General features: G+C 40.9%; 1 protein-coding gene across 2 annotated transcripts in view; it reads right to left on the minus strand.

The window, feature by feature from the left end:
- CAMK4 (calcium/calmodulin dependent protein kinase IV) overlaps window positions 1–25,022 on the minus strand; it is a 208,603-nt gene that overhangs the window by 79,124 nt on the left and 104,457 nt on the right. For both annotated transcript variants that reach the window (XM_040090933.2, XM_040090934.2), the window contains one exon: window positions 12,607–12,679. In XM_040090933.2, the coding sequence (XP_039946867.1) occupies window positions 12,607–12,679 (73 nt within the window). The remainder of the gene's footprint in view (window positions 1–12,606; window positions 12,680–25,022) is intronic.

The following is a 25,022-nucleotide window of genomic DNA, read 5'->3' on the forward strand; positions in this document are numbered from 1 at the left end:
GGGGAAGAATGTCTTTGGCGCACTGAGAAAAGGTTCGTTCATGAAGTAGAAAAAACACACTGTAAAAGATATAAAGTTAGTAATGGAACTTCTGTATAGTGGGTCCCAGAAGAATCAACCGTGTATTGGACCCAAGAAAAAGCAAAAAAAGTGAATTGTAAGTATGATAACAAAATAAAACTTTTTCAATGTAATGATACAAGTAAAAATCCTTACTATAGCATCCCAGAAATTTCCAAGTTTTAGGAGAATATAGATCAACAAAAAATTAACTATTGGAAAGCTCCAGATGGCTTATTTTGGATATGTAGAAAAAGAGCATACCCAAAACTCTCCTCTCAGTAGAAAAGGAGCTGTACTCTAGAAATTATACAGCCAGGATTTTTTCTTTTACCAAGACCTAATGGAGATCAATTAGGGATACCAGTTTATGAAGATCTAAAGAAAAACAAAAGAGAATTGATTGGAAGATTCCAAAAATAGAAAGATGAGGAATGGCCCCCTGAATGCATACTAGAAACATATGGGCCAGCCACCTGGGCACAGGATGGGAGTCGGGGATATCGAATCCCAATTTATATGCTCAATAGTATTATAAGACTTCAAGCTGCTGTAAAGATAATAACGAACAAAACTGGTCAGGCAATGGAATTAATATCAAGGCAACAAACCCAAACAAGAGCAGCTGTGTATAAGAATAGGTTAGCTTTAGACTATCTATTAGCTGAAGAAGGGAGTGTTTGTAGAAAGTTCAATAGATCAGATTGTTGTTTAAAAATAGATGACAATGGAGATGCCATCCTGAACATAGTCAATAATATCAAAAATATCACCCACGTACCAGTTCAAAAGTAGGAATCAATGCTAAATACTAGCTAGTAGGATAATGTGTTAGGAGTAGAATGGTGGAAAAAGTTAAGCTTCTTCCTTTTATGTGCTACAGCTGGTCTAATATTTCTTCCTTGTTTGATCCCCTGTTTCATTCGGCTCATCACCAGTGTGGTACAAGGCATGCAATTAGTGAACATTGACCAAAAGTTGCCTACAACAACAACACCACAAAGGATTATGGTGTTAAAGAAACCAAATAATATAGAAGACCCCTTCAAAGAAGCGAGATTGATTTGTGAAAAAAAATGAGTGAATAATGAAGGCTAGAAAACAATAAATATTGCTCGAGCCAAATTAATTATAAAAAGAAAGAGGGAGGATTGTGAAAAGTACATATTATATGGCTCTATGCAAGATATTTACTATACGTATTATGTTGTATTAATTGTTAATGTTGTATTAATATTTTGATAGTATGGTAAATGTAGTTTTGTAGTTAAAATGTAGTTTTTATATACCAACCACAAGAAAACATTAATCTTTCAGAGAAAAAAAAGAATTTACTACTTCCTTATCAGAAGAGACCAACTTCTCCTGTCTTGCTCAGCCCTGAAGACACCATAGAGATTAAAGGAAAAAAGTGATACTAACCAGAGACAATTCTTTGTTTGAATAGAATTTATGTATCATGTATGAAATGTATGAATATTCAACAGGCAATTGCTTTTAAGAGATAATTCTTTGTTAATGGGGGTCCTTCTCCGGAGCTTTTTTGCTCGGGGAGGCACCCAAACATCTGTAACTTTGTTTTTATTGTCTCGTATTGTCCTAACCCTAATTGTTCAATTTTTTTTCTCTAATTCTATTTTTATAACCATCTTATTTACTATTAAACTTTCAAAATTTTAAAACAAGTGACTAGCATTTTTCACACTTCCTTATCAGAAGAGACAGCCCTGAAGACGCCATAGGAAAAAGTGACACTGACCAGAGAGAATTCTTTGTTTGAATGTGATTTATGCATCATGTATGATACATATGAATATTCAACAAGCTATTGCTTTTAAGAGATAATCCTCTGTTAACGGGGTCCTTTTTTGGAGCTTTTTGCCTGGAACGGCATCTAGACGTCTGTTACTTTGTTTCTATTGTCTCGTATTGTCCTAACCCTAATTGTTCAATTTTCTTATTACTCTAATTCTATTTTTATAACCATTTTATTACTATTAAACTTTTTAAATTTTAAAACAAGTGTTTGGCGTTTTTCACAAATGCCAACCCTCCCAAATATCTAAATCAATTCTCTTGATTCTCATCCTGCCTGATTAGCTCATTTGGCCTAAGCTCTAATTGTCAGACACATCAATGCCTCAGAGCTTGTAAATGTGCTTGCTAGCTGCATATTCATAAGAAGGTTCTTATGTACTAGCATACAGTTCATTATTGGACAGATCAAAGTTCTCGGAAATGAATAGAAGCCTTTAATCTAGATTTTGTCTCGAACCTCTGAGTTGCTTAAATGCCCTCAGGCTTTGCCACCATACCAAACAGTTCAGCATGCTCCTTGTGAATTTAAGATGACAAGGAACTGAACAGAAGTGCAGATCTATAATAAAGCTTGAAGAGGTAGAAAATTTAAATTAAAAAACAGAAACTGTGGGAGTTCCACATATAACTTCAGGAAAATGTTCCTATCTAGACGAGATAATGGGCAGTCTAAGAAAATAAATTATTGTAAAAGTTTGATGGGGAATTAATTTAGAGACTGATGGATGAGTTCAAAACTACATATAGTATGTATGGTAGTAACTGTCCTAAATACAAAAAACTAAACTGTTACACCTTATTTCAAATTTTAATATACTGAAAAGACTAATTTATCCCCTAAGCAGAAAGTTATCCCTTTGACACTAATGCAGAATAGGTAAAAAGGAACATTTATTTTTAGTGACAAATGTAAGATTTTAAAAGTACACATTAAAAAAAAAAAAAGTGTAATTTTATAAATTGCTGAAAAATAGATGTTCTTTTCTTAAAGAAGTGTGCAACATTCCTTTTGTGACTAATCTTTCAAGGACTAATTGGATATCAAAACATCAATAACTCATTCTGCAAGATACCCAATGAAGATCTGGCCTCAGGACATCTGCATCCAGAAATTCATTCATTACAAAAAAATAAGAAAAACTCCTACTAGAATAAGTATGCAAGAAGACCATACTGCATGCAGCTCATTCCCTGAGAGGAGAGAAATTACAATAGTGTGCCAAGAAAGACTGCCCTCAAATCCCTCCTCTTAAGGCATGAAACGCATTCAGGAATCATGAGGTTCTATCTCATCTCGCTGTGCTGTCAGATAGCAACAAAACCTCTCTACCTGGTTTGAGCAGCACAGCAGAAGAACTAAAGGGATGAACATTGGTTTGAACTAGTTGTGTACATGCCTTTTAATCTTATTAATTAAGCTTTGTCCCAGCTTGAAGAACAATGGAAAAAATAATGGAAAAGACAAGAGAGAAGAGAGAGAAAAAAAAAATTAATGTGTTCTCACTAGGGGCAGATACAGTCACTGGCAGGGAACTCCAGATCAGATGTAAACAGCAGAAAAGGAAATAATGAAAAAAGGCAAAATTAAGATGGAGATCTACAGAACAGAACTGGTTTTGTTCATTTCTCTGATCTTGGGATGAAAGATATCATTATTATGGTTTGTGACATGAGGATTCAGGTTAATCTTCCGTGTGCTACTCTGGTTGCTTGATTAATTCTTGGTAAGACACTTAGAGCTGGGCTTACAGGTATTCAGGTATTATAAAAACCAGACGGACCTAGAAACTTTATCAATTAGTCCGTTATGTCCATTTGCTTTGACAATTTCAAAAGGAATTGAATAAAAAATGCTTATGGTGCTTTTAAAATTCCATGTTACATGTCTCAATAAATTCTTTAGAAGTATCTCATAAAAACCTTTGCTATATTAAGACATAATACCTCCTTATCTTAATGATCCACTGCAAGGACAGATCCATGACTATAGTAACAGCCCTGAACAGGGGCCTTATAAAACATTTAGTTCAAGAGAGGTCAGCAAAAGGAAGGTTGAATTCGGCTTTTGCAAAGAGCAATTTATAAAAATCACATGGGTCAAGAAGCCCATGTGATGCCAGAAGGGTATCCAGTGGCATTGCCTATTGTACAAATTGCACAAATATTTGGTTTTAAGAATGATCTATGGATATATTTCCTTTTATTTTGAAAAGCTTATTTTGCTGCAGCAGCATTTTCCAGTTACTAATAACTCCTGTCCTGCTTACAAACACCATTTTTTAAAGTTTATAGCCCCAATCTATCAGAGCGCTTCAGCAAGGCTACTATGGAGGGGCTTGACAGCTGGCCTGTAAGCCAAACTGAGTAAGTAGCAGAAACAGCAATTGATGAATTCCGAGTATATCCACAACAAGGAAGAAGACAAGTACGTTAGCATGGAAACCAATTAAAAAAGATACAGAAGGATTTTTGTAGTTACATGCATAAGTAAACCAGCATACGTGCCTTATTAATATTTGCAAAACTTTTGCCAATTGGCGCTAATTGCTTTGCACCAATGACTATAACTTATTGTGATGTAATCACAATATATAAACTGGAGAACACGCAGAATAAAGAGGCGACGATGCCATTGTTATTTTGTTCAAGTGTGTATGTCACATCTGATCCAACGGTGACAGGCTACAAACATCCCAAGCTGGGAACTGCCACTTCAACAGCTTTTCCAGCTTTGGTTAGATGTTCAGTGTCAGCTGTAAGAGCAGAAGTCAATTCAGTTCATCCTAGCAGGGAGCCTAGTATAACAAACCATAGAAATCCTAATTATTGCTTATATAAAAATCAGTTTTTCAGTTTTCATACATCACTGTTCTGTTGATTTCAGCCAAGCTATTACAACTCATAGAAGCTGAAGATTTTTCTTTTGTTTCTGGCTTTAAAATAAAGAGCTTAAACATCCTCTGAAATATGTTTCAGCAGAACTTAATCATAATGTTTTTGTCAAAAGAATGTGATAAAATGTAGAGCCATCTTAACTGAGGCACTTGAACTGAAAGACAAAATTTGTAATAAAATAATAACCTGAGCCAATTTTAACATTATGAGGTGCTGTAAAATACATAATTTAGATTTCTGTGGATGTGAGTTACTGTCTTGGTTTGAAAAGACAGGTGTCTGCTAAGGAGAGGCAGGCCTCTCTAAGAATGAGGAATTCAAATCCTTCCCTCTGTGTTATTATAATTTGGAAGATTAAAAAAAACTTTTTAGTCAGAGCTATGGGGAAAAGGAGTAACAGTCCTTTACTAGTAAATATAACAGGACAGACAAAAACCAACAGCAATTATAATAATAGTAAAACAGAACCAAGAACCCCGAGGGCAAACGGTGGAAGCTCCGGCGCTGATGGCTGGAAGCCGGGCGCGGTGGACTGTCCTCCGCAGGCAGGGGGGGTGCCCTGGCAGGCAAAGTTGGCAGTGCCAGAGAAGCCGCAGCGGCTGGACCCAGGCTGACCCAAAATCCAGCAGGACAGCGAAGAAACTCCGAATTCCTGGGCACTCTAACAGATGGTAGAATTCCCAGGACTAGACTCCTTTGTTAACTGTGGACTTTAGGCAGCCAGCAGTCGCTCAATCCGTGCTCCCCAGAAGACTGGGAGCTAAGACTCCCACCCTTAGCTCTCCCCGGAGCTTTCTCCCTCCCCCAAAACTAAGTGATCAGCTTCTTTTGTCCAGGTTAAGCACTGTCTAACTATCAGTATTTAGTCTCCTAGCAACTTGGGGGGGGGGGGAGGGCGGGAAATTCTACAGGAAACTTAACCCTCAACATTATCCACCCCGAATTTTTTCCCACACCAACATATTATATTGAATTTAAACCTTTAAATAATATACATATATATATACATGTGAATATAAATACAGACACAGTCACAGTGTTCACCAAAAAACAAGGTCCCCTTGAGGTATGCAGCGGGTCTGTCCATCCTTTTGCATCACCCACCATGTGCAGCCAGGTCCCTGAGCAAAAACAACCCCAGGAGCGGGATTGTCTTTGCTGGAGGCAGAATTAATCCAAACAGTTTTTCCCAGCATTCCTCTCATGTGTACTACTGGAACTTTATCTCCATCTCTTGTTCCCAGGGGCTCAGATTGGGCGGGGCCTGCTCGGTTGTTAGAACCTTGAGTGTTCACTAACCAGGTGGCCTTTGCTAAATTATTCTCCCAGTTCTTGTAAGTCCCCCCACTTAGTGCCTTCAAAGTGGTTTTAAGTAGGCCATTGCATCGTTCAACTTTCTCGGCTGCTGGTGCATGATAAGGAATATGGTACACCCACTCAATGCCATGTTCTCTAGCCCAGGTGTTTATAAGGCTGTTCTTGAAATGAGTCCCGTTGTCAGACTCAATTCTCTCAGGGGTACCATGTCTCCACAGGATTTGCTTCTCTAGGCCCAGGATGGTGTTCCGGGCAGTAGCATGGGGCACAGGGTAGGTCTCCAAACATCCACTGGTGGCTTCCACCATGGTCAGCACATAGCGCTTGCCTTGGCGGGTTTGGGGAAGGGTGATGTAGTCAACCTGCCAGGCTTCCCCGTACTTATACTTGGACTATCGCCCGCTATACTATAGCGGCTTCACCCGCTTGGCCTGCTTGATGGCAGCACACATCTCACAGTCATGGATAACCTGAGAAATACTGTCCATGGTTAGATCCACCCCTCGGTCTCGTGCCCACTTATAGGTGGCATCTCTGCCCTGGTGATCATGGGCCCATCGAGCTAGGAACAACTCTCCTTGTGTTACCAATCTAAGTCTATCTTTGACACCTCTATCTTTGCAGCTGGATCTACTTGCTCGTTGCTTCGGTGCTCCTCATTAGCCTGACTCTTGGGGACATGGGCATCTACATGACGGACTTTGACAGGTAGCTTCTCTACCCGAGTGGCAATGTCCTTCCACTCATCTGCAGCCCAGATTGGCTTTCCCCTATGCTGCCAACTGGCCTTTTTCCACCTGTCCAGCCAACCCCACAGAGCATTGGCCACTATCCATGAATCAGTGTAGAGGTAGAGCTTTGGCTGCTTCTCTCTTTCAGCAATGTCCAGGGCTAATTGAACAGCTTTGAGTTTAGCAAGTTGGCTTGACCCACCTTCTCCTTCAGTGGCTTGTGCAACCTGTCGGGTGGGGCTCCATACAGCTGCTTTCCACTTCCGGTTCATCCCTACCATGCGGCAGGAACCGTCAGTGAAAAGAGCATAGCGTGTTTCTTCTGCTGGCAGTTGGTTGTATGGTGGACCTTCTTCGGCACGTGTCCCTTGTTTCTGCTCCTCTTCATCTGTGAGACTAAAGTTCTCACCTTCCGGCCAGTTTGTAATTATCTCTAAAATCCCAGGGCGATTTGGGTTTCCAATGCAGGCGCGCTGAGTGATGAGGGCAATCCATTTGCTCCACGTGGTGTCGGTGGCATGATGGGTGGAGAGAACTTTTCCTTTAAACATCCACCCCAGCACTGCTAGTCGGGGTGCCAGTAGGAGTTGTGCTTCTGTGCCAATTACTTCTGAGGCAGCTTGAAGTCCTTCATAGGAGGCTAAGATTTCCTTCTCTGTGGGAGTGTAGTTGGCTTCAGATCCTCTGTAGCTTCAGCTCCAGAATCCCAGTGGTCGGCCCCGAGTCTCCCCAGGCACCTTCTGCCAAAGACTCCAAGACAGGCCATTGTTCCCGGCTGCTGAGTAGAGCACATTCTTCACATCTGGTCCCGTCCTCACTGGGTCAAGGGCTACTGCATGAGCGATCTCCTGCTTGATCTGGGCAAAGGCTTGTTGCTGTTCAGGGCCCCAGTGGAAATCGTTCTTCTTGCGGGTGACCAGGTAGAGAGGGCTCACAATCTGGCTGTACTTGGGAATGTGCATCCTCCAGAATCATATAGCGCCTAGGAAAGCTTGTGTTTCCTTCTTGCTGGTTGGTGGGGACATTGCGGTGATCTTATTGATGACCTCAGTGGGAATCTGCCGCCGTCCATCGTGCCACTTTACTCCCAGGAGCTGGATCTCTCAGGCAGGTCCCTTGACCTTGCTCTGCTTGATGGCAAAACCAGCTTTCAGGAGAATTTGGATGATCTTTTCTCCTTTCTCAAACACTTCCATTGCCATGTTCCCACACACAATGATGTCATCGATATACTGCAGGTGCTCCGGAGCTTCACCCTTTTCCAGTGCAGCCTGGATCAGTCCATGGCAGATGGTGGGGCTGTGTTTCTACCGCTGGGGCAGTCGGTTCCAGGTGTACTGCATGCCCCTCCAGGTGAAAGCAAACTGAGGCCTGCATTCCGCAGCCAGAGGAATGGAGAAAAATGCATTAGCAATGTCAATTGTGGCATACCACTTTGCTGCCTTGGACTCCAGCTTGTACTGGAGTTCCAGCATGTCCGGCACAGCAGCGCTCAATCATGGAGTCACTTCGTTCAATGCATGGCAGTCCACAGTCAATCTCCATTCTCCATCAGATTTACGCACAGGCCAGATGGGGCTGTTGAAGGGTGAGTGGGTTTTGCTGACCACCCCTTGGGTCTCCAGCTCACGAATCATCTTGTGGATGGGGATCACGGCATCTCAGCTTGTCCAATACTGTCGGCGGTGCACCATCGAGATGGCAACTGGAACTCATTGCTCTTCTACCTTTAGAAGTCCTACTGCAGATGGGTTCTCCGACAGTCCAGGCAAGCTATTCAATTTCTTAATACCCTCTGCCTCTACAGCTGCTATTCCAAAAGCCCACTTTAGTCCCTTAGAGTCTTTGTAATAGCCATTCCGGAGGAAGTCTATGCCCAAAATACACGGGGCCCCTGAGCCAGTCACAATTGGATGTTTCTGCCACTCCTTCCCGCTCAGGCTCACCTCGGCTTCCAACAGAGTCAATTCCTGTGATCCCCCCGTCACTCCGGCAATGGAAATAGGTTCTGTCCCTACATATTCCGATGGTATCAGTGTACACTGCGAACCAGTATCAACTAAAGCTTCATATTTCTGTGGCTCTGATGTGCCAGGCCATCAGATCCACACCGTCCAATAGACCCGGTTTTCCCATGCCTCTCCCTGGCTAGAGGCAGGCCCCTCTAGCACCGGTTATTATTCCCTTCCTGGGCATACATGATAGAGGTTCCTTCACAGGGATCTGACATATCTTCACTTCTATAATACCTGGCAGCCTGGTCATGCGATGTCGAGGCTACCTTCATCTTAGTGGAACCCCCTCGGTTAGTGTTTCTCTCCTTGAGCTCACGCACCCGTGCTGCCAGGGCAGAAGTGGGTTTCCCATGCCACCTTCCCATGTCTTCCCCATGGTCACTCAGAAAGAACCACAGGTCAGCTCGTGGGTTGTACCCTCTCTCTCTAGCTGGGGGCTGTTGAGCTCTGACTCTGGGGCCTGTAACTCGCACCGGTGCCACATGGGAACTGTTCCTTCTCATCATCTCCTCCATCTTCTCTGTCACCTCCTCCATCTTCTCTGTCACCTCCTCCCTCATCTCCCTCATCTCTTCTCTGAGTTCCTTAGCCACGGTAGAGACCTGAGCATGCATTGGGCCACTGATCATATTCTCGTAATTTCTAAGCTTGTTGGCTACAGAACCCTCTGTCTCTTGGTTGTTATCAGGATGAATTGTTGCAATGAATGTGGCCTATTGAGATGGTCCTAGAGTTGCCAGATACCACAGCATTTGCCCTGTGCACCTGACTTTGTCGGGGTCATTATCATGCTGTCCACCCCTCCCAAAGAGTACCTCCAATACCGCCACTTCTCTCAGCTGTTGGATCCCTTCCTCAAGGGTCTTCCAGCGCATTCTATGATGGTGCTCCTGCATTCTGTCTCTCTGGACAAACCTCTCCTGTACACTCATTAAAAGCCGCTCCCAGAAGGAAACGGGCCCTGGCTCCCTTACGAATACCTGATTCACGCCTGAGTCCTGGGTCAAGGGTCCCAAATTCCTTGCCTCACTACTATCTAGCTGCACGCCTGTACCTATAAGGTCCCAGACCCAAAGTAACCAGGTTGTATAAGCCTCACGTCCCCGTCATGCAAGATCTTTTTGCAGATTACGGAGACTTTCATATGTCAGGGAGTCAGTGATGATCTCAACCTCTGACTCCCCTGCGGGTTGTGAGGGCCCTCTTTTCTTATCCTTGCTGCCTGGGTGCTCTGATTTCACCTTATACTTCTTTGTTTCCACAGGGGCAACTGCTGCTGGCTGTGGCTGCCCCTGTGGTTCAGCTGGAACCTGGATGGTTGTAACGTCTATGGGTTCTGCTGCTGCACCATCAGACTCTCCTTTGTCGGGGCAGGGGGAGGGTTTCCTAGCAGCTGGGGCTAATGAGGCTACTACAGGGGAAAGGTACTCCCTCAGCATCTCGCATATCTCCTTCACGAAATCTGGGTGGTTTATTCCTGAGGCAGGCTGTGGGACAGTGTCAGGCTGTGGGGCAGGCTCAGGCTGTGGGGCAGACTCAGGCTGTGGGACGGGCCCAGGCTGTGGGATGGGCTCAGGCTGTGGGACGGGCTCAGGCTGTGGGGCAGTATCCTTATTCTCTAGGGTAGGTATCAGGGTGGTTATCCAGGTCAGTCTCCCCTTATCTCTAAATGCTAAACAGAACAGGCATACCAGCAACACCAGCCACTGTATGATATCATTAACATTCAGAGATTTGAACCCTTCAAAGACTGGTGGCGTAGGCCTAAAGAGCTGGGTGAAGGGTTGTGAAAAAATTTCCCCCGGTGTCATTTCTTCACAGTAGGTACTGTTGTTAAAGTAAACCCAGAAACACACAGTTAGTGTATGATAGCCCTGAATCCATGTGCCTGCCTTCCAGAGGAAATTAAAAATCCACTAATTCCTCACTTCGTTAACCCATATAGCAAACTGGATGACAGCCACAGTAACCTTAGTTACAGGGCCCATGTTTAGAAAAGGGCCTGCAAATGGGAGGAATACGGTCACCACCACATGCCACCCGAACCAGGTTAAGCCAGACCACATGATGTCCAGGACACAACAAGGTAGCCACTTAAGAACTGTTATTCCTTTTTCTCTCAATGCCTTCGTGCCCCACGTTGGGCACCAAATTCTGTCTTGGTTTGAAAAGACAGGTGTCTGCTAAGGAGAGGCAGGCCTCTCTAGGAAATGAGGAATTCAAATCCTTCCCTCCGTGTTATTATAATTTGGAAGATTAAAAAAAACTTTTTAGTCAGAGCTATGGGGAAAAGGCATAACAGTCCTTTACTAGTAAATATAACAGGACAGACAAAAAACCCACAGCAATTATAATAATAGTAAAACAGAACCAAGAACCCCCGAGGGCAAACGGTGGAAGCTCCGGCGCTGATGGCTGGAAGCCGGGCGCGGTGGACTGTCCTCTGCAGGCAGGGGGGGTGCCCTGGCAGGCAAAGTTGGCAGTGCCGGAGAAGCTGCAGCAGCTGGACCCGGGCTGACCCAAAATCCAGCAGGACAGTGAAGAAACTCTGAATTCCTGGGCGCTCTAACAGATGGTAGAATTCCCAGGACCAGACTCCTCCGTTAACCGTGGATTCCAGGCAGCCAGCAGTCGCCCGATCCGTGCTCCCCGGAAGACTGAGAGCTGTGACCCCCACCCTCAGCTCTCCCCGGAGCTTTCTCCCTCCCCCAAAACTAAGTGATCAGCTTCTTTTGCCCAGGTTAAGCACTGTCTAACTATCAGTATTTAGTCTCCTAGCAACTTGTCGGGCGGGGGTGGGAAATTCTACAGGAAACTTAACCCTCAACAGTGACACAGTAGACATCAGATCATTCAGAAAGGGACCATGAAGTGAACATGCATGGTCTTGCAATATGTGCAGTTAGTATTGTAGACACCAGTTCCACATCTCATTTAGTGTGAACGGGCTCACAAATAATACCCAATAGGGATTTTTCACACTGAGGTACTTGGTTATCATCCCAGGCAAAGATGCCCAGATTGGCCTGCTCCTTCTGATGAACAGAATTACTCCTGTAACCAGTAATCTCATTTCTACATACTTTCAACAGAGGCCAGTCATCACCACCAGTCCTTTTCTGAGGACAACTCCTTTGACACTGAATCTCCATGGATGGCCTGTACAGAACCTGCCTCAGCCCTAACATCCTTCAAATGAGCCCTGCAGGCTGACCTCCTTTTCCTTGTCCAAGATGTCCCCTCTCTTCTGTACTGGAACTGAACAGAACTAACACATACACTAGACATTGGACACATTATTTTCTTAAGTATCTCCCCAGCATCTGATTGCTGGTGTGGAGAACATCTGGTGTGAAATCAGATGGAAGAGCTACAAGTGACTAAGAAGCATTGAAATATATAGAAATACTGTATGTAGACACAGATGCCTTCCTCAAGAATATGTATATCTTTCTCTCAGTGATAGAATGTGAAATTGTTGTATAAAAATTTCCAATGTTTGAAAAGCACAAAACATATAGAGGAAGAAGGTATATTAGAAATTGCACAAGCTACTGGCAACAATTATTATTATGCTCTCTCTCAACAATACTGTTGTTCTGATTGAAATGCAATTCTTCAAATTGTCACTGATTACCTTAAGAAAGGATCAATATGGAATTAATTGTAGGAGGAAAATTGTGCACACTGCCTCTCTCACACACAACTATTTACTGAGCCACATGGATGCCAGATCAGGTGCTGAGCATGACATGCTAGATTATACTCACAGAAACTGCCTCCAGGATTTGTTTCACAGCATCAGCAGCATCACGTTCACTGTAGTACCCCTTTTCCACAATCCTACAGAAAAAAGCAACACAATTAATTGGGCATTAAGATGAATAAACAGTTAAGTTAGATGATTCTTTTCAAAAATGAGATAGCAAGCAATCAAATTTAAAGATGACCAAGACAGTAGAGACTAGGAAACAACCCATTTGCAATTTAAGCTACCTTTGATTTCCAGTTAAAGGAAAGACAGGAGGTAAAATATCAACTGAATAAGATGCTCATAATATATGTACACATTCAGTTCCGAGTTTTTTAAACTATCTGACACTCAAGGAATCTGAATTACTGAAAGACAAAACTATTCAACATTTAGGAACTGATTTTTCACTTTTATATTTAACTTAAGCCCCTCCTCCCCAGATAGATAGATAGATAGATAGATAGCAAGATATAAAACAAAACCACTGTGCACACACAGATCTGAATTATTCAAGAGAAAAGGTTGATGTAAAAGTTTACTAGTTTCAAATCATTCCTCAGGGGTGATGGGCTGAACAACTTTTTCCCCTCATCAATAGAAAATTATATGCAAAGAAACACAGGTTTTTTACAACTAAAGCTTTTTTTTTCTTTCAGAAAAGTTACTTTTTTTACAGAGTCAGCAGAAGACACATATTTGTACAATGACATACAAGCAGTTAACAAAAAAATTATCTAGAATTAAGATATCCTAATACTCTATTTAAGACACTGAACAGTCTTTTTACTAATGTTTTTAACTGATCATAGTATTTGTGAACTACAATAACTCTCCCTCGGAGAATTACCTTAAAGGTCAGATTTTTGATCTGAAGTCTTGATATTTTTACTGTATTAATTTTTCAAAGCCTAAGAAAACATAGGTAGATGTTGTCTAGAAACAGAACCTGTGATGGCTACAAGATATTTTATAAAATAATGTGCTGCAAGCAGACAAGCCAGTTTTATAAAATAATATCCTAAAATCCCCATGAAGCAGGACAGGAGCCTTTAATGTCAGAAGTCACTGGAAAGACCTTCTGCCCCAAGGCCCATAAAAAGGCCCAGCTAGTGGCAGGAAGGCTATTTTTTCTCTCCACTGCTCCTGCTTTGCAAGAATTTTTATCACTTCCTTTTACTGAAATGACAGCTTCATGTTGAGTTGCCATCAATGCAGCCCCTCACAGCTTCACAAACCGGACAGGAAAGGTGTGACTAATGTACATGTGAAAAACATTACTTTATACTCATTAGAGGATCAAGTTATTAGAAGTAAGAAACAATGCAAGATTACACTCCACCAGAAAGAAAGGCAACAAGCGTGTCACTGTGGGAAGCAGTCTACACAAGGATATTCCTAATCAGCTGCAATTACTTTACCTTTACACTTGTGTTCACAGAGAACTGAGTCTATTCATGTGGCAGCAATCCCTCTCAAGCAACTCGTCTATTTTGTCATTATTTCTTTGCTGCATAATTGCTTGGAATTATTTCTAGAAGCTTGTTTGGTTTGGGTTCCTTGAATTTTTTTGGCAACCCTTTAGCTGTCATGCCACATGCATGGCTTTAATACTTCTGCTTTTTTTATGCCTTTCAGCTCTTCTCCTGTTTTGGTCATTTGTTTACACCATTAGGGAGAGCTTTACTGGAACGTAAGGGGAGAATAAAGCAAATCTTACTCACTGATACATTATATTAGACTTTTAGCCTGAGGTATAGGAAAGAGGTTACAAAAACCTAAAAATTACAGAATAAAATGCTACATTTTGCTTGAAGGCTAGGTTACTCCTTAGCCATTTCAGGCTGAATTATCCTCTTCTGTATACGGAATATTCTTGGATTACATTGTGAGACCTGAGCCCCAGTGATGCTCTTACTTAGTTATTAATTCCCCCAAATACACTGGCTTTGCTTCTTCCTCCCTTATAATTCAATTATTTTATAATAATTGAATATTATATAATTAAGTATTTAGTTTCAGCCATATGTACTTGTCTGAAGCATCTACCCTGTCCCACACACTGAGTTCACCAGGTGCAGGACAACCTTGTCCACCTGACCTCAGAAATGTATGAGGCAGATTCTAAGGCTCAGAGAGTGTTTAGAATACTCTGATTTTCCAACAGAACTCAGACTAAGATCAGAGAAATATGAAGTAATGCAGCAACAATTCAATTTCCATTTCTCCCTTAATCAAAAAAAAAAAAACAAAACCTTTTTTCAATGTGGTAACTCAGTCTTTGTTCTATCTTTCTAAAACACATAAACCAGGAAAAAAAAAGGCAAAACAAAATAAACAAACAAAAAACAACAAAAAAACCCCAAACAACAACAGCAACAAACAAAAAAAAACCCACCAAAAAAACCCACAAAAAAAACTCCCACAAAAAAGTAACCAACCCCTTAAAGGCAGTCTACGGCTTTGTATTTTCCTCCACTCACCAAAATCAAAGAAAAGAGGAGCCTCCTGTAAATGTCCAGCCAATGCTAATTACCTGACCACTGGAAACAAGGGAAGAATCAAGGAGACACTCAAGACTGCCCTATTAATCTCAAGATAAGTCCAAGCTGACTGAGATAATATATGCTGGTAAGGATAGCATGCTGCTCTCATTACTAATATTAAACACATAGCAGAAGAAACACAGACCTTGTAGATGAAGCCTTGTAATTTACACTAAAATAAATAAATGTAATGAAGTGTGGGCCCATATTTCTGGAGAGCAATAAAACACGACTGCACAAATATTGTGCAATGCATTGAACATATCTGCTAGTGCTACATGTGACTAACATGCACTGGCAAGCTGTCCTAGGGTGACTGTGTATCCCCCAATAGTCTATTGGATGCAAAGGGGAGGGGAAGCGCAGTTTGTTTTTCCCCAGGAAAACTCTGCTCCTCAGAGTGACATTGAAGCGGGGGAGTTGGAACACTGCAAGACGAAACAAGCTCTGTTTTTTCCTTAGGTTTTTTTTCCCCCCCGGGAGTTAGTTAGTTAGTTTTAGTGCTAGCGTAGTTAGACGCTGTAGAATAGCTGAAGCTTTTTTCCCCTTTTTTCCCTTTTTTTGCCCTCTCCTTGGAACTGTTCCAATCTCTCCGGACTAAGGACCTGGGGGAAGCACCGGGGGCTTCCACAGGGGACCCACCCCACCAAGACCAGCCCTGCACATCTCCTTTTCTCCCAATGCCAGCGGAGATGGAGCAACGGAACACAGTGACTATCTTCAAGAGGAGACTTTTTTTAAGTTTGTTATTCCTCCGTAAGCGGCACAAAGCTCTTGTCATCGGGTATTGTGCTGGGAGTGTTTTGCCTGTTTAATAAACAGGTTTTTTCCACTTCTCTCTGAGGAAGTCTTTTCCCGAACAGGTTAGGGGAAGCGGGGGCCCCGTGGGAGGGTTTCTCCCAAAATCTGCCTGAAACCAGAACACAAGCCAATAACAGATTATGTCATACAGAGTTAACTTTCCATTATTCCAGAAGTCTAGAGTTCACACTTATTGAGAATAGAAAACTTACTTTTAATCAATAATAATCTAGCAAATAGAAAACCTAATATTCTGTGACAGCAGTAAATGAAAAGAGACATATCTCTTTCTAAAGATGAACATTTGTTTCTAAGGGTACTCTGCTTTAGAACTAAAACCTGGCTATTAGGCAGCAAGGAGTATTGAAAGATTATCCGTGGTTAAGGTCATATAGTAAGGCTGGGGGATCACTGGGGGATCAATCGCTTTTTTTTTTTTTTTTTTTTTTTGCATCCTCCCTGTGATAATTTACACAAGACAGATGGTGGGTGTGTCAGTAAGACTCCTTCCTAAGACCAAGGAGTCTTCTTTAAATGCATTTTTCAAATTCAGTCTGCAGATTAACAATTACTCATTGGCCTTTTTCTATAATAGGGAGAAAAACCTGCAGGAATTTCTTATTTCATTATTATTGAAGCAAAACCCAGCTGTTTATATCTTGTTTCCAGGATGATCCTGGACAAAACTATGGGTGAAGGACAATTAAGCCTTTGCTAAGAGGAGAGAAAGATAAGAACAGCAGCAATAAGGAACTAATTAAATATTCCCTTTGATATTCAAATGAACGAGCAAGGTAGACCAGGAGAGTACTGCAGAGAAAAACTGTGAGGAAGACAGCAGGGAATCCAGAACTGTTTGAAACCAGAAAAAAAATGCTTGGAAAAACAATTAATTTGTTGCTGCAAGCATCCAGGAAATTTAAGATGCAACTTCAAAATGAAGCCATTCTAGATCAAGCAAAAATGCAATGAGATTTTGAACCCTTTTCATGGCTATGCATACACATTTATTGAAATATGCTGATCCAATTGTTTACACTTTTATATGTCAAGACACACATTTAGCAGAATGTCTACTAGAGCAAGCCAGAGCTCTACCAAAGCACCACCTGACTCAATCTTGTCTTTCCAAGCACATGTCATCATGTTTGAGACAAATCTCCCTCCTTCTATAAAAAGACTATATAGAAATTCTTCCCAGAGCTCCTACTCACTGCCCTCTCCCAGTGTCAGCAGAGATAGAGATGCCATTTGGGAACAGCCCCAGTCCCATGGTGCTGAGACACATCCCTGCCTGCCTGCAGGGCCCAGGCGTCCTGCAGAAATCTGTGTTATCACGCTCCCTCAGCTGCTGCTGCTGCCCAGAGGCGGAAGGGCCTTGCCAGGTAATGGGCTATAACAGATTCAGCAGTGAGCAGAACCACCTTTAGCATCACACTGCCCAGTGGAAATGGCAAAATGTGTTTCTGTGGACACATGCTCTTCTATAGTTGATATTTTGGCAGCTTCCATCACCAAACACGTGTATGTGTTCAAATGTTTCCTAATTTGCAATAATCCTTGCCAGATTCCAACTGGCTTTTCCAGTGTTTCTGTTCCTTGTGAGCACTGGAGGTTTTCTTGCAGTATAAATTCTTTAGTTTTGCAGGTAGTTTTCAGTGTACCCTCTGTACCGCAGAATTGCAGCTCTTGCTACTTTTTTTATATTTCCATGTTGCACCTCTTCATCAGTCTACATCTGCAGATACATAAAATTTTACTATTCACCAGACCCCTGCAGCCTCCAGTGTAATTGTGGAAGACCATGTAATTTTACTCCTTTTGGAGCATTCTTCCTGGTATTATGCTTAATTCACTGTATTGTGTGAAGCCATGGAAAGCAGTGGGCCATCTCAGTAAAGGGACGGAGGTGGTGGCCACACCTGCTCTGCAGAAACTTTATTATTGGTAGGGGGAAAAAAAAAGAAGAGTATAGTCCTACTATGCTAAACACATGGAACCTTAAAATCAATGAAGAAAGAGATGGGGAATCCCAATAAATAATTTTAGAATCAATTTTCAGAGTATTAAAATTATATTGATACACAATTTCACACTGGAACACATTTCCAGTGATTAACGTCAAGCACATAATGCAAGTGAAAATAATCAGTCTCCTACAAGAACAAACAAGTGAACATTTCATCAGAGAAGGAAAGGACTAGGTTTGGGGTTTGATTTTTCAAAGACTAAACAAAACAGGGGGCCAGATCTTTCCAAGCCCAGCAAGAGAAACAAGAGTTTGCACAGCTGCACTGGTAGAAGAAGAAACCAAAACCAGCCAGGAACCTGCTTTGAGCAAGGAGAGGACTCATCCAATGCCAGAGGATTCTAGACTGGGCTAGTCACTGATAGCACACACCTCTTTGTGCAAGGTTGACAGTGCCTAAAATTCCCAGTCAGCATTTGCTGCTGCTGTTACAATAACAGCTCTCAGTGAAGAGTGTGGAAGGGTTAACACCTTCCCCTCTCCATAGAACCACTCTGGGCCTCTCGCTTTGGCAATGCCTGAAACTTTCAGTTGAGACCACTGACCATGATACCACAGTGTCTCTTTTATTTTTCACTGGTATTGAAACTGGTATCAGTACAATGAATATTCCTGCATTTTTAAATTCAACATGTACTCACAACTCCTGCTGATCAAGAAAATTTGAAATCTTACCATTTTAACAAACTTACTTTTTCCTCCCCCATGCTTTACATGCACTAATTGTCCTATTCTTAGCTTTTCTTCTCTGTTTCATTCCCATGTGGGCCACTCTACCCATCCTCCTGAAATGTGAGCAGGTAAAGTCTGCTGCTTTCCTGACTTAACTCATATTAGCAAATGCACTTAGTTTTATGCTAATTAATCCAAACAGTTACTTTAAATTTGCAATATTTAGCAATCATTTAATGTTGTTGTTATAAATACTATTTCTCCACAATGTGGAGTTGGTAGCATTTGAGTATTGAGAATTTAGAAACCTATCATGTGCCTTGCAAAGTCCTGCTAAATAAACTTGGCCATCTAAAACACTAAAAGTACTTTATGAGTTCCCAACATCATTTTTCTTTAAGCATTGTCTGTATTTGCTTTGCAGACCATCCTTTATAACTATTGTAACATTAAAAAAAGCCATCAATCTTTTTAGGGTCATTTTCATTCTGCCTCTAGCTGGCTTTTAACTGAAACCCTTGCACCACATCTTACCTGTGGACTGTGTCATGCTACTTCATGTACTTCATGTACAGGCGAGACACTGCCCGAGATGCATAAAAGGGCAGTTCCAATGCCAGTATGTGCTACCGATTTTAAAAATATTTTGGTTCTATATAATAAATGTTAATTTAGCTAAAATGCTTTGGTTGCCATGGAGATTTTTCCTGAAGTTTCTCACTTAATTCTTAGGCAAATTCTTGTATTCAATTAAAATGAAATTAGACGATTTCTACAGGCTAAAGTGAGACTAAAAATTAGCAGAAACAGGAAAAGAGAATGGCATTACTCTATTCAATAGCAAAATGGTTTCCACAAGGGACACTTTCTCAATGCATGATTCACAGATCTATTGGTTCTTGTCTGTATTGAGGTGATTGCAATTCCTGGTTGCTCTGATGCATTCGTTTAGCTAAAAAAAAAAAAGTTTCCCACATAAATATGTATGCATTTTCCATACCACAGAATTAAAGAATAAGAAACATTTTAAAAAGTAACTCTGGTTCATAATCTCCCTTATTCCACAACCATTTTCATATTCCAGAGCAGAATAGCTGTAACTGTCTCTAATGACTCAACTGCCTGTCTGTGATCTGAAAAAAGATAATGGGAAATACTGACCTAGATTTAGATATGATTCCCTGTGAAACAACAAACTAGAAGCTTTTCTTCAATCCTGTGTTTAGTAATGAAATTCAGAACTGCAGTAATTCTGGAAAACTGTTTTCCCTCCATTGTTACTAAGCAAGACACACTCTCTGATAAATGTGGTATGCAGGAGAATTTACAGAAAGATTACATATTTCTTATAGCCAACACTAGGATTTCTTCCCCCTCTTTAACTTTCTACTTCAACTCAGCATTACTATAGCAACCACAGAATCAAACAAGTTCACCTTTCAGGAGTTTGATCATAGAAGATATTTTTAAAAATAATAGTCTTTGCTTCTAGAGGTTGTGAAGCCACAGTGCTCAGGAACTGGCTGCAAGCTTCCCTCTCAAAAGTTTCTGTGTAACTGGTTATGTGACGTAATGCAACAAACCGAATGACTGAAGCATGTCACAACTCCTGCCTGCTGAGAGGGGGCAAGGAGAAGAATCCCTGAAAGCTTGCAAAAGAGGCAGTAGCCTGGGAAGAGGAAAGAGCAGCACTGAAGGCAGCAATGAAGCTGCCCTGACCACAATTGCTGAGACTAATTGGATTCCTCTGGCTAGCTAAGGGCCTCATGATATGGGAAAGACATGGGAATCTGGAGGAAGTTCAATAGAGAGTAAGTGACACATAGAAAACATAATGGTGGACAAAAGGTTGCAGGGGCAAAGAAAACAGAGTCTTTCACAATCTGCTGCTGCATGAGAGTTTGCTATAATGCTTACTTTAAAGAATAAAGTAATCACCTTCTCTGTACCTGCTGGGGATAAGGCAACCAAATACTCGCCAAATTTACAGAAAAAAAAATTCCTAATATTAACACTGAATATAATTATCAGTCTGGAGAGTCCTTGGAATAGCTTACACATAAGACTACAGAGGTATTTAAGAAATAAAAGCCAAAGCCATGGATGCCCAAGAATGGTGGAAAGATCCTACCTGAGTTCAGGTGACCTACATGCTAACTCCATCGCTCCACGCCAGGCCAGTGCAGTTCTAGCTGCCATGGCATTTGAAACACATTGCCCTGCAGCTCACTCTGGCAAATCACCTACTTCCTAGCAAGAGTGAACAACTGACCATCAAATGCTGGAAATGGGCACAACTTGCATAACTCAGATTGGGCTTATATTCCTCTATGTCACAATTCCCAAGAGCATTCACCTTATCATTATTCAGTTCAGGATTATTTCATGTTCACCTCTTCGAGACCTTCTTTTGTGGCCTTGGCATGTCTTACAGTGCACAGGTCTGTGACACATTCCTTACAACTGTGACTAAAGGTTAACATTGAACTGAGAAGTACATTACCTAAAATATACTTGCTTATCAGTCTTTAATTTTAAAAATCTCTTTAATTATCATCTAGGAAAAGTATTTCAGTGTTCTGAATATTAAGAGAAACTGTACTTCTTTCTATAACATTTTGACTTCACTTTACACTCTGGTCATAATGTACATAGCAAAAAAGCCATTAAATCCAAAATGTACAAACCATGCACATCCTAAGTAACTGTATAATTTCAGGAGAGGTGTTGAATCAGTGCACAGAAGACACATCATTAGCACTTGGGTCAGTCAGGGACTTCCTGTATGTACATATATATGTAGAGTACAGTCATATAGGCCATACGTATATATATTTCAACAGCTATCAAAACCTCCCTGCATTTCAAGAAGATAAGAAGTTAAAAATTGTTAACAATTAAGGAATTCAGCTAAGCTTTAATCAACCTTCTAAATAATTTAACAGGGTAATTTAACTCCTAGTTTGTCTGCCACACAGACTATGTATTTTATATTACAATGCTGAGGCTGTGGTAGAAAACTGAGAATACATCTTTCAGAGGAGCTATAAGCACAATAACCTGCTTTATTAAAAATATCTAAAAAACTAAAGAGCTTCACAGGCACTGATGTGTACAACTTACAAAAGGTTTTCCCAGTGTCCAGTGTGACAGAAAATTAGGCACTGACCACAAAAAAAAAAAAAAAAAAAAAGTGTAAATGCACCATTACAACTCTGTATGAGAACAAAATACCAAATTACGTTAGAAAGGCTACAAAATGAGCATTAATGCACATGCTTTTATTCTGAAATTGCCTAGTTTTATCCTTACTGATGCTAAATTCAAGAGAAATCAAATTAGTTACTAAGATATCAAAGAGCACTTTTATCAGAGCTCTGTATCTTGACTTCCAGCTTCAGAGAATAGGCATAGTTGATGCAGCCAAGTCACCAACCTCTTTTTATTTTTTCCCATCTTGAGTGTGGAATCTGTAACATGGTTTCATGAAGCAGGGAGTCCAAAGGACTTCTTGGACCACTGTTCAGAAAATAGACAGACTGCCATGACATAATGAGACCATAATAATAATAATAATAATAATAATAATAATAATAATAATAATAATAATTCTTTGACTATTTCTTGACATCCCTTAGCAATTTTTTATTTCCAAAAGCACTAAAAAAAAAAGGTGTTCTTAACGCCTGGGAAAGCTTCACTATATTCCCACATCTCTTAAAAGGACAATTTCTTTAGAACAATTAATATTTTTGCTAATGTATACTGTATAAAAGAAAAGAACCTACAGTTCAGAGGAAATTACATGAAATTTGAAATGGAAGTGAGTCAAGAGACTGTCAGCTGTAAGTGCTATTTTTAGACAAAATAGCAGAAGAAGAAACAAAAGAGCCTGTGGTCAAGATGCCAGAGTAAAAACAAGAAGAATGTATGCATTGACACTTTTATCTGAAGTGGAAATACAAAAACTATTCTTAGCAATTCTGGAGGTATTCTGACTAAAAAAAAAAGTTAAAGAAAAGTTCAATTTTTTGCTGAAATTCATATTTGAAAAAGAGATATATACTGGTGATTCAGCTGAAAAACAATAAATATGAATAAAATTTGAATTTTAAAAAAACAACTTCAACAAAAGTTAGCCCATAAAAGACAAGATATCAGACTGCTTTGGTGTTCCATTGCTGGAACACTCAGAGCCTTATCAGAAGATTGTCCCTTGGGGCTCTGTCAAAACACTGCCAGTTTAAATGCACTTCAACCATTCTTGGCTGTTTTAAACACACAAGAATAAAAGAGGAGGGCCAAGCAAATGTCAGAAGTATGTCCGAGCACCACGCTGGAGATGCAGCACCCGTAAAGAACTTTATTACCAGTTAATTTGGATCTGCTGCATTTTTCTCTCTATCCTGGTAAATTCCTCCACTGATTTGCCACTCTCTTTGTCATTCTTTGTCACTCCTCACTTGCTGGATTGACAAAAATCATCATGTACATTGGCAATAAATATTCTAATTTACACAAACTTCTCCAGGTTCGAGTAGTTATATTTGCTGTATTTGGAGTGGTATGTAGGGTATGACCTACAATGTGATTTATAAAGTCTGAGAAACAGCTTTCTTTTTCAAACTACTGCCAAATTCTACCTGATTTGAGCTGTATTAACTCAGATGTCAAACTGATACATTAATTTGAATTTATCTCCCTTTAGGTAACACAAATGAAAAACTGTCATCATGAGAGTTCATTTTAGCAATAATATGGATGATTTGACAGTAATGTTAAATATGGTGAAGAAAGTGAATTATTTTATTGCCCAGAACTTTAGTTAGAATGCCATAAAACCAGCAGCACATCCACAATGCTAATAGTATTCTAGAAGACTAATTGGGTCTTGGGTACTTACAAAACCATCTTCATGATGAGAGGGATGTTTACATGAAAGAACTTACTCTTCTGCAGCTCAAATACTATTGAGAAGAAAAAATGGACATCTAGGATGGGAGAAAACTGGAGCAATAAAACAGTTGATATAGAAAGTAGCAGCATATTACAAGATTTAGGAGTAACAGCAATGAAGATGTTTGCAGCCAGAAGAGCAATACTTCTTGTGTAACAGGCCCAGTTGTGTAATTTGCTGATAGCTGATTAGAAAAGGGGTAAGAGTAACTTCTCCAGAGTACAAAAGTTGCTTTGCTGTCTGTGTATGGGTGATGGTTTACAAATAAGGCACATAAGGTATTTCAAACCCTTGAGGTGGTCCCAGGCCACACTGGGGTCCTGCCTGCCCACACAGGTTCTCGTCTTGAGGACAACCATGGGGTGGATCTCAAGACCTGGTCACAGTTCTCCCTCTACATCTGACACAGCTCTTCTGTTCAGGAGGAGATATTCCAGGGTCATTTTATTTTTCCTGTGATGGGAATTATACAAGCATATGAAAAAGATGTGCACAAGGTCTCTCTGTCAGGACATTTCCTTCATGCATGATAAAAAGATGTAAGGACTAAAAAGAGAGGGATCTGCCCTAAGGCAGAAAGCTAAATATAGCCTCCCTAAAACTCAGGGGGCAGCCACTGTGCAGCACAATGCAAGTGCTAATCCTTTAGCCCAGCTTAGAAAGGGGAGACAGCTAATGTTTAATTGGAGCTGCTAGCTCAAAAGATCTTGGTTGCATATTTCTGTTTAATTATTTTTAGTTTAAGGTTGAAGAGTGAAGTAATACTCCTATTCATATCTTAAGAGCTGAAAAGAATTTAATACGGTTTCTTGTTTCATTGCTTATTGGGTCTTTTTCCGAATCACAGAGGTCTGTATTGACAAAGTTTCCAGTTCTATTGTACATGGAGCAAAGGAGGATGCAGAGCTCAAATCTCTGAAGTATTGGTGCTCGTCTATAGCATCACAAGGAGGCCCTGCAATTCTACTGAGTGATTTTGCTTCTAGTCAGAATGCCAGACAGCTGGTCCTAGCTGTCCAAACTATTGTATCAAGCATCTAATCTTTTTGAAAAGATCAGTCTGACAGTTCAAATCCCATAGTCACTACTGAGCATAGATTATAATTTGAAACTGTCAGAATATTAAATCCTGGTTTCATCAAATAACACAATTCCCCATCCTAGATCTCATTAAGTCTTTTTTCTTCAGTTCTTCTATCACACAGATGGTTGCTGCTCAGGCATCAATTGTTTCACCAGATTTTTTGGGTTTTGCCTCTGCAAAATCTCATCAAAGGCTCCTTTATCCAGCCCTCCTGAAAATGACGTAATCTGAAACCCAGTGGATATATAAAGGGCTACATGAAAGGTAAGGCACTTTGACCAGGGCCCTCTCCAGCTCAGGACTGGGCTCTCACTGGCTCTTTAACTTGCAGCAGGTCTCTTCTCAT

The sequence above is a fragment of the Hirundo rustica genome, chromosome Z (assembly GCF_015227805.2).
Source record: "Hirundo rustica isolate bHirRus1 chromosome Z, bHirRus1.pri.v3, whole genome shotgun sequence".
Taxonomy (NCBI): Eukaryota; Metazoa; Chordata; class Aves; order Passeriformes; family Hirundinidae; genus Hirundo; species Hirundo rustica.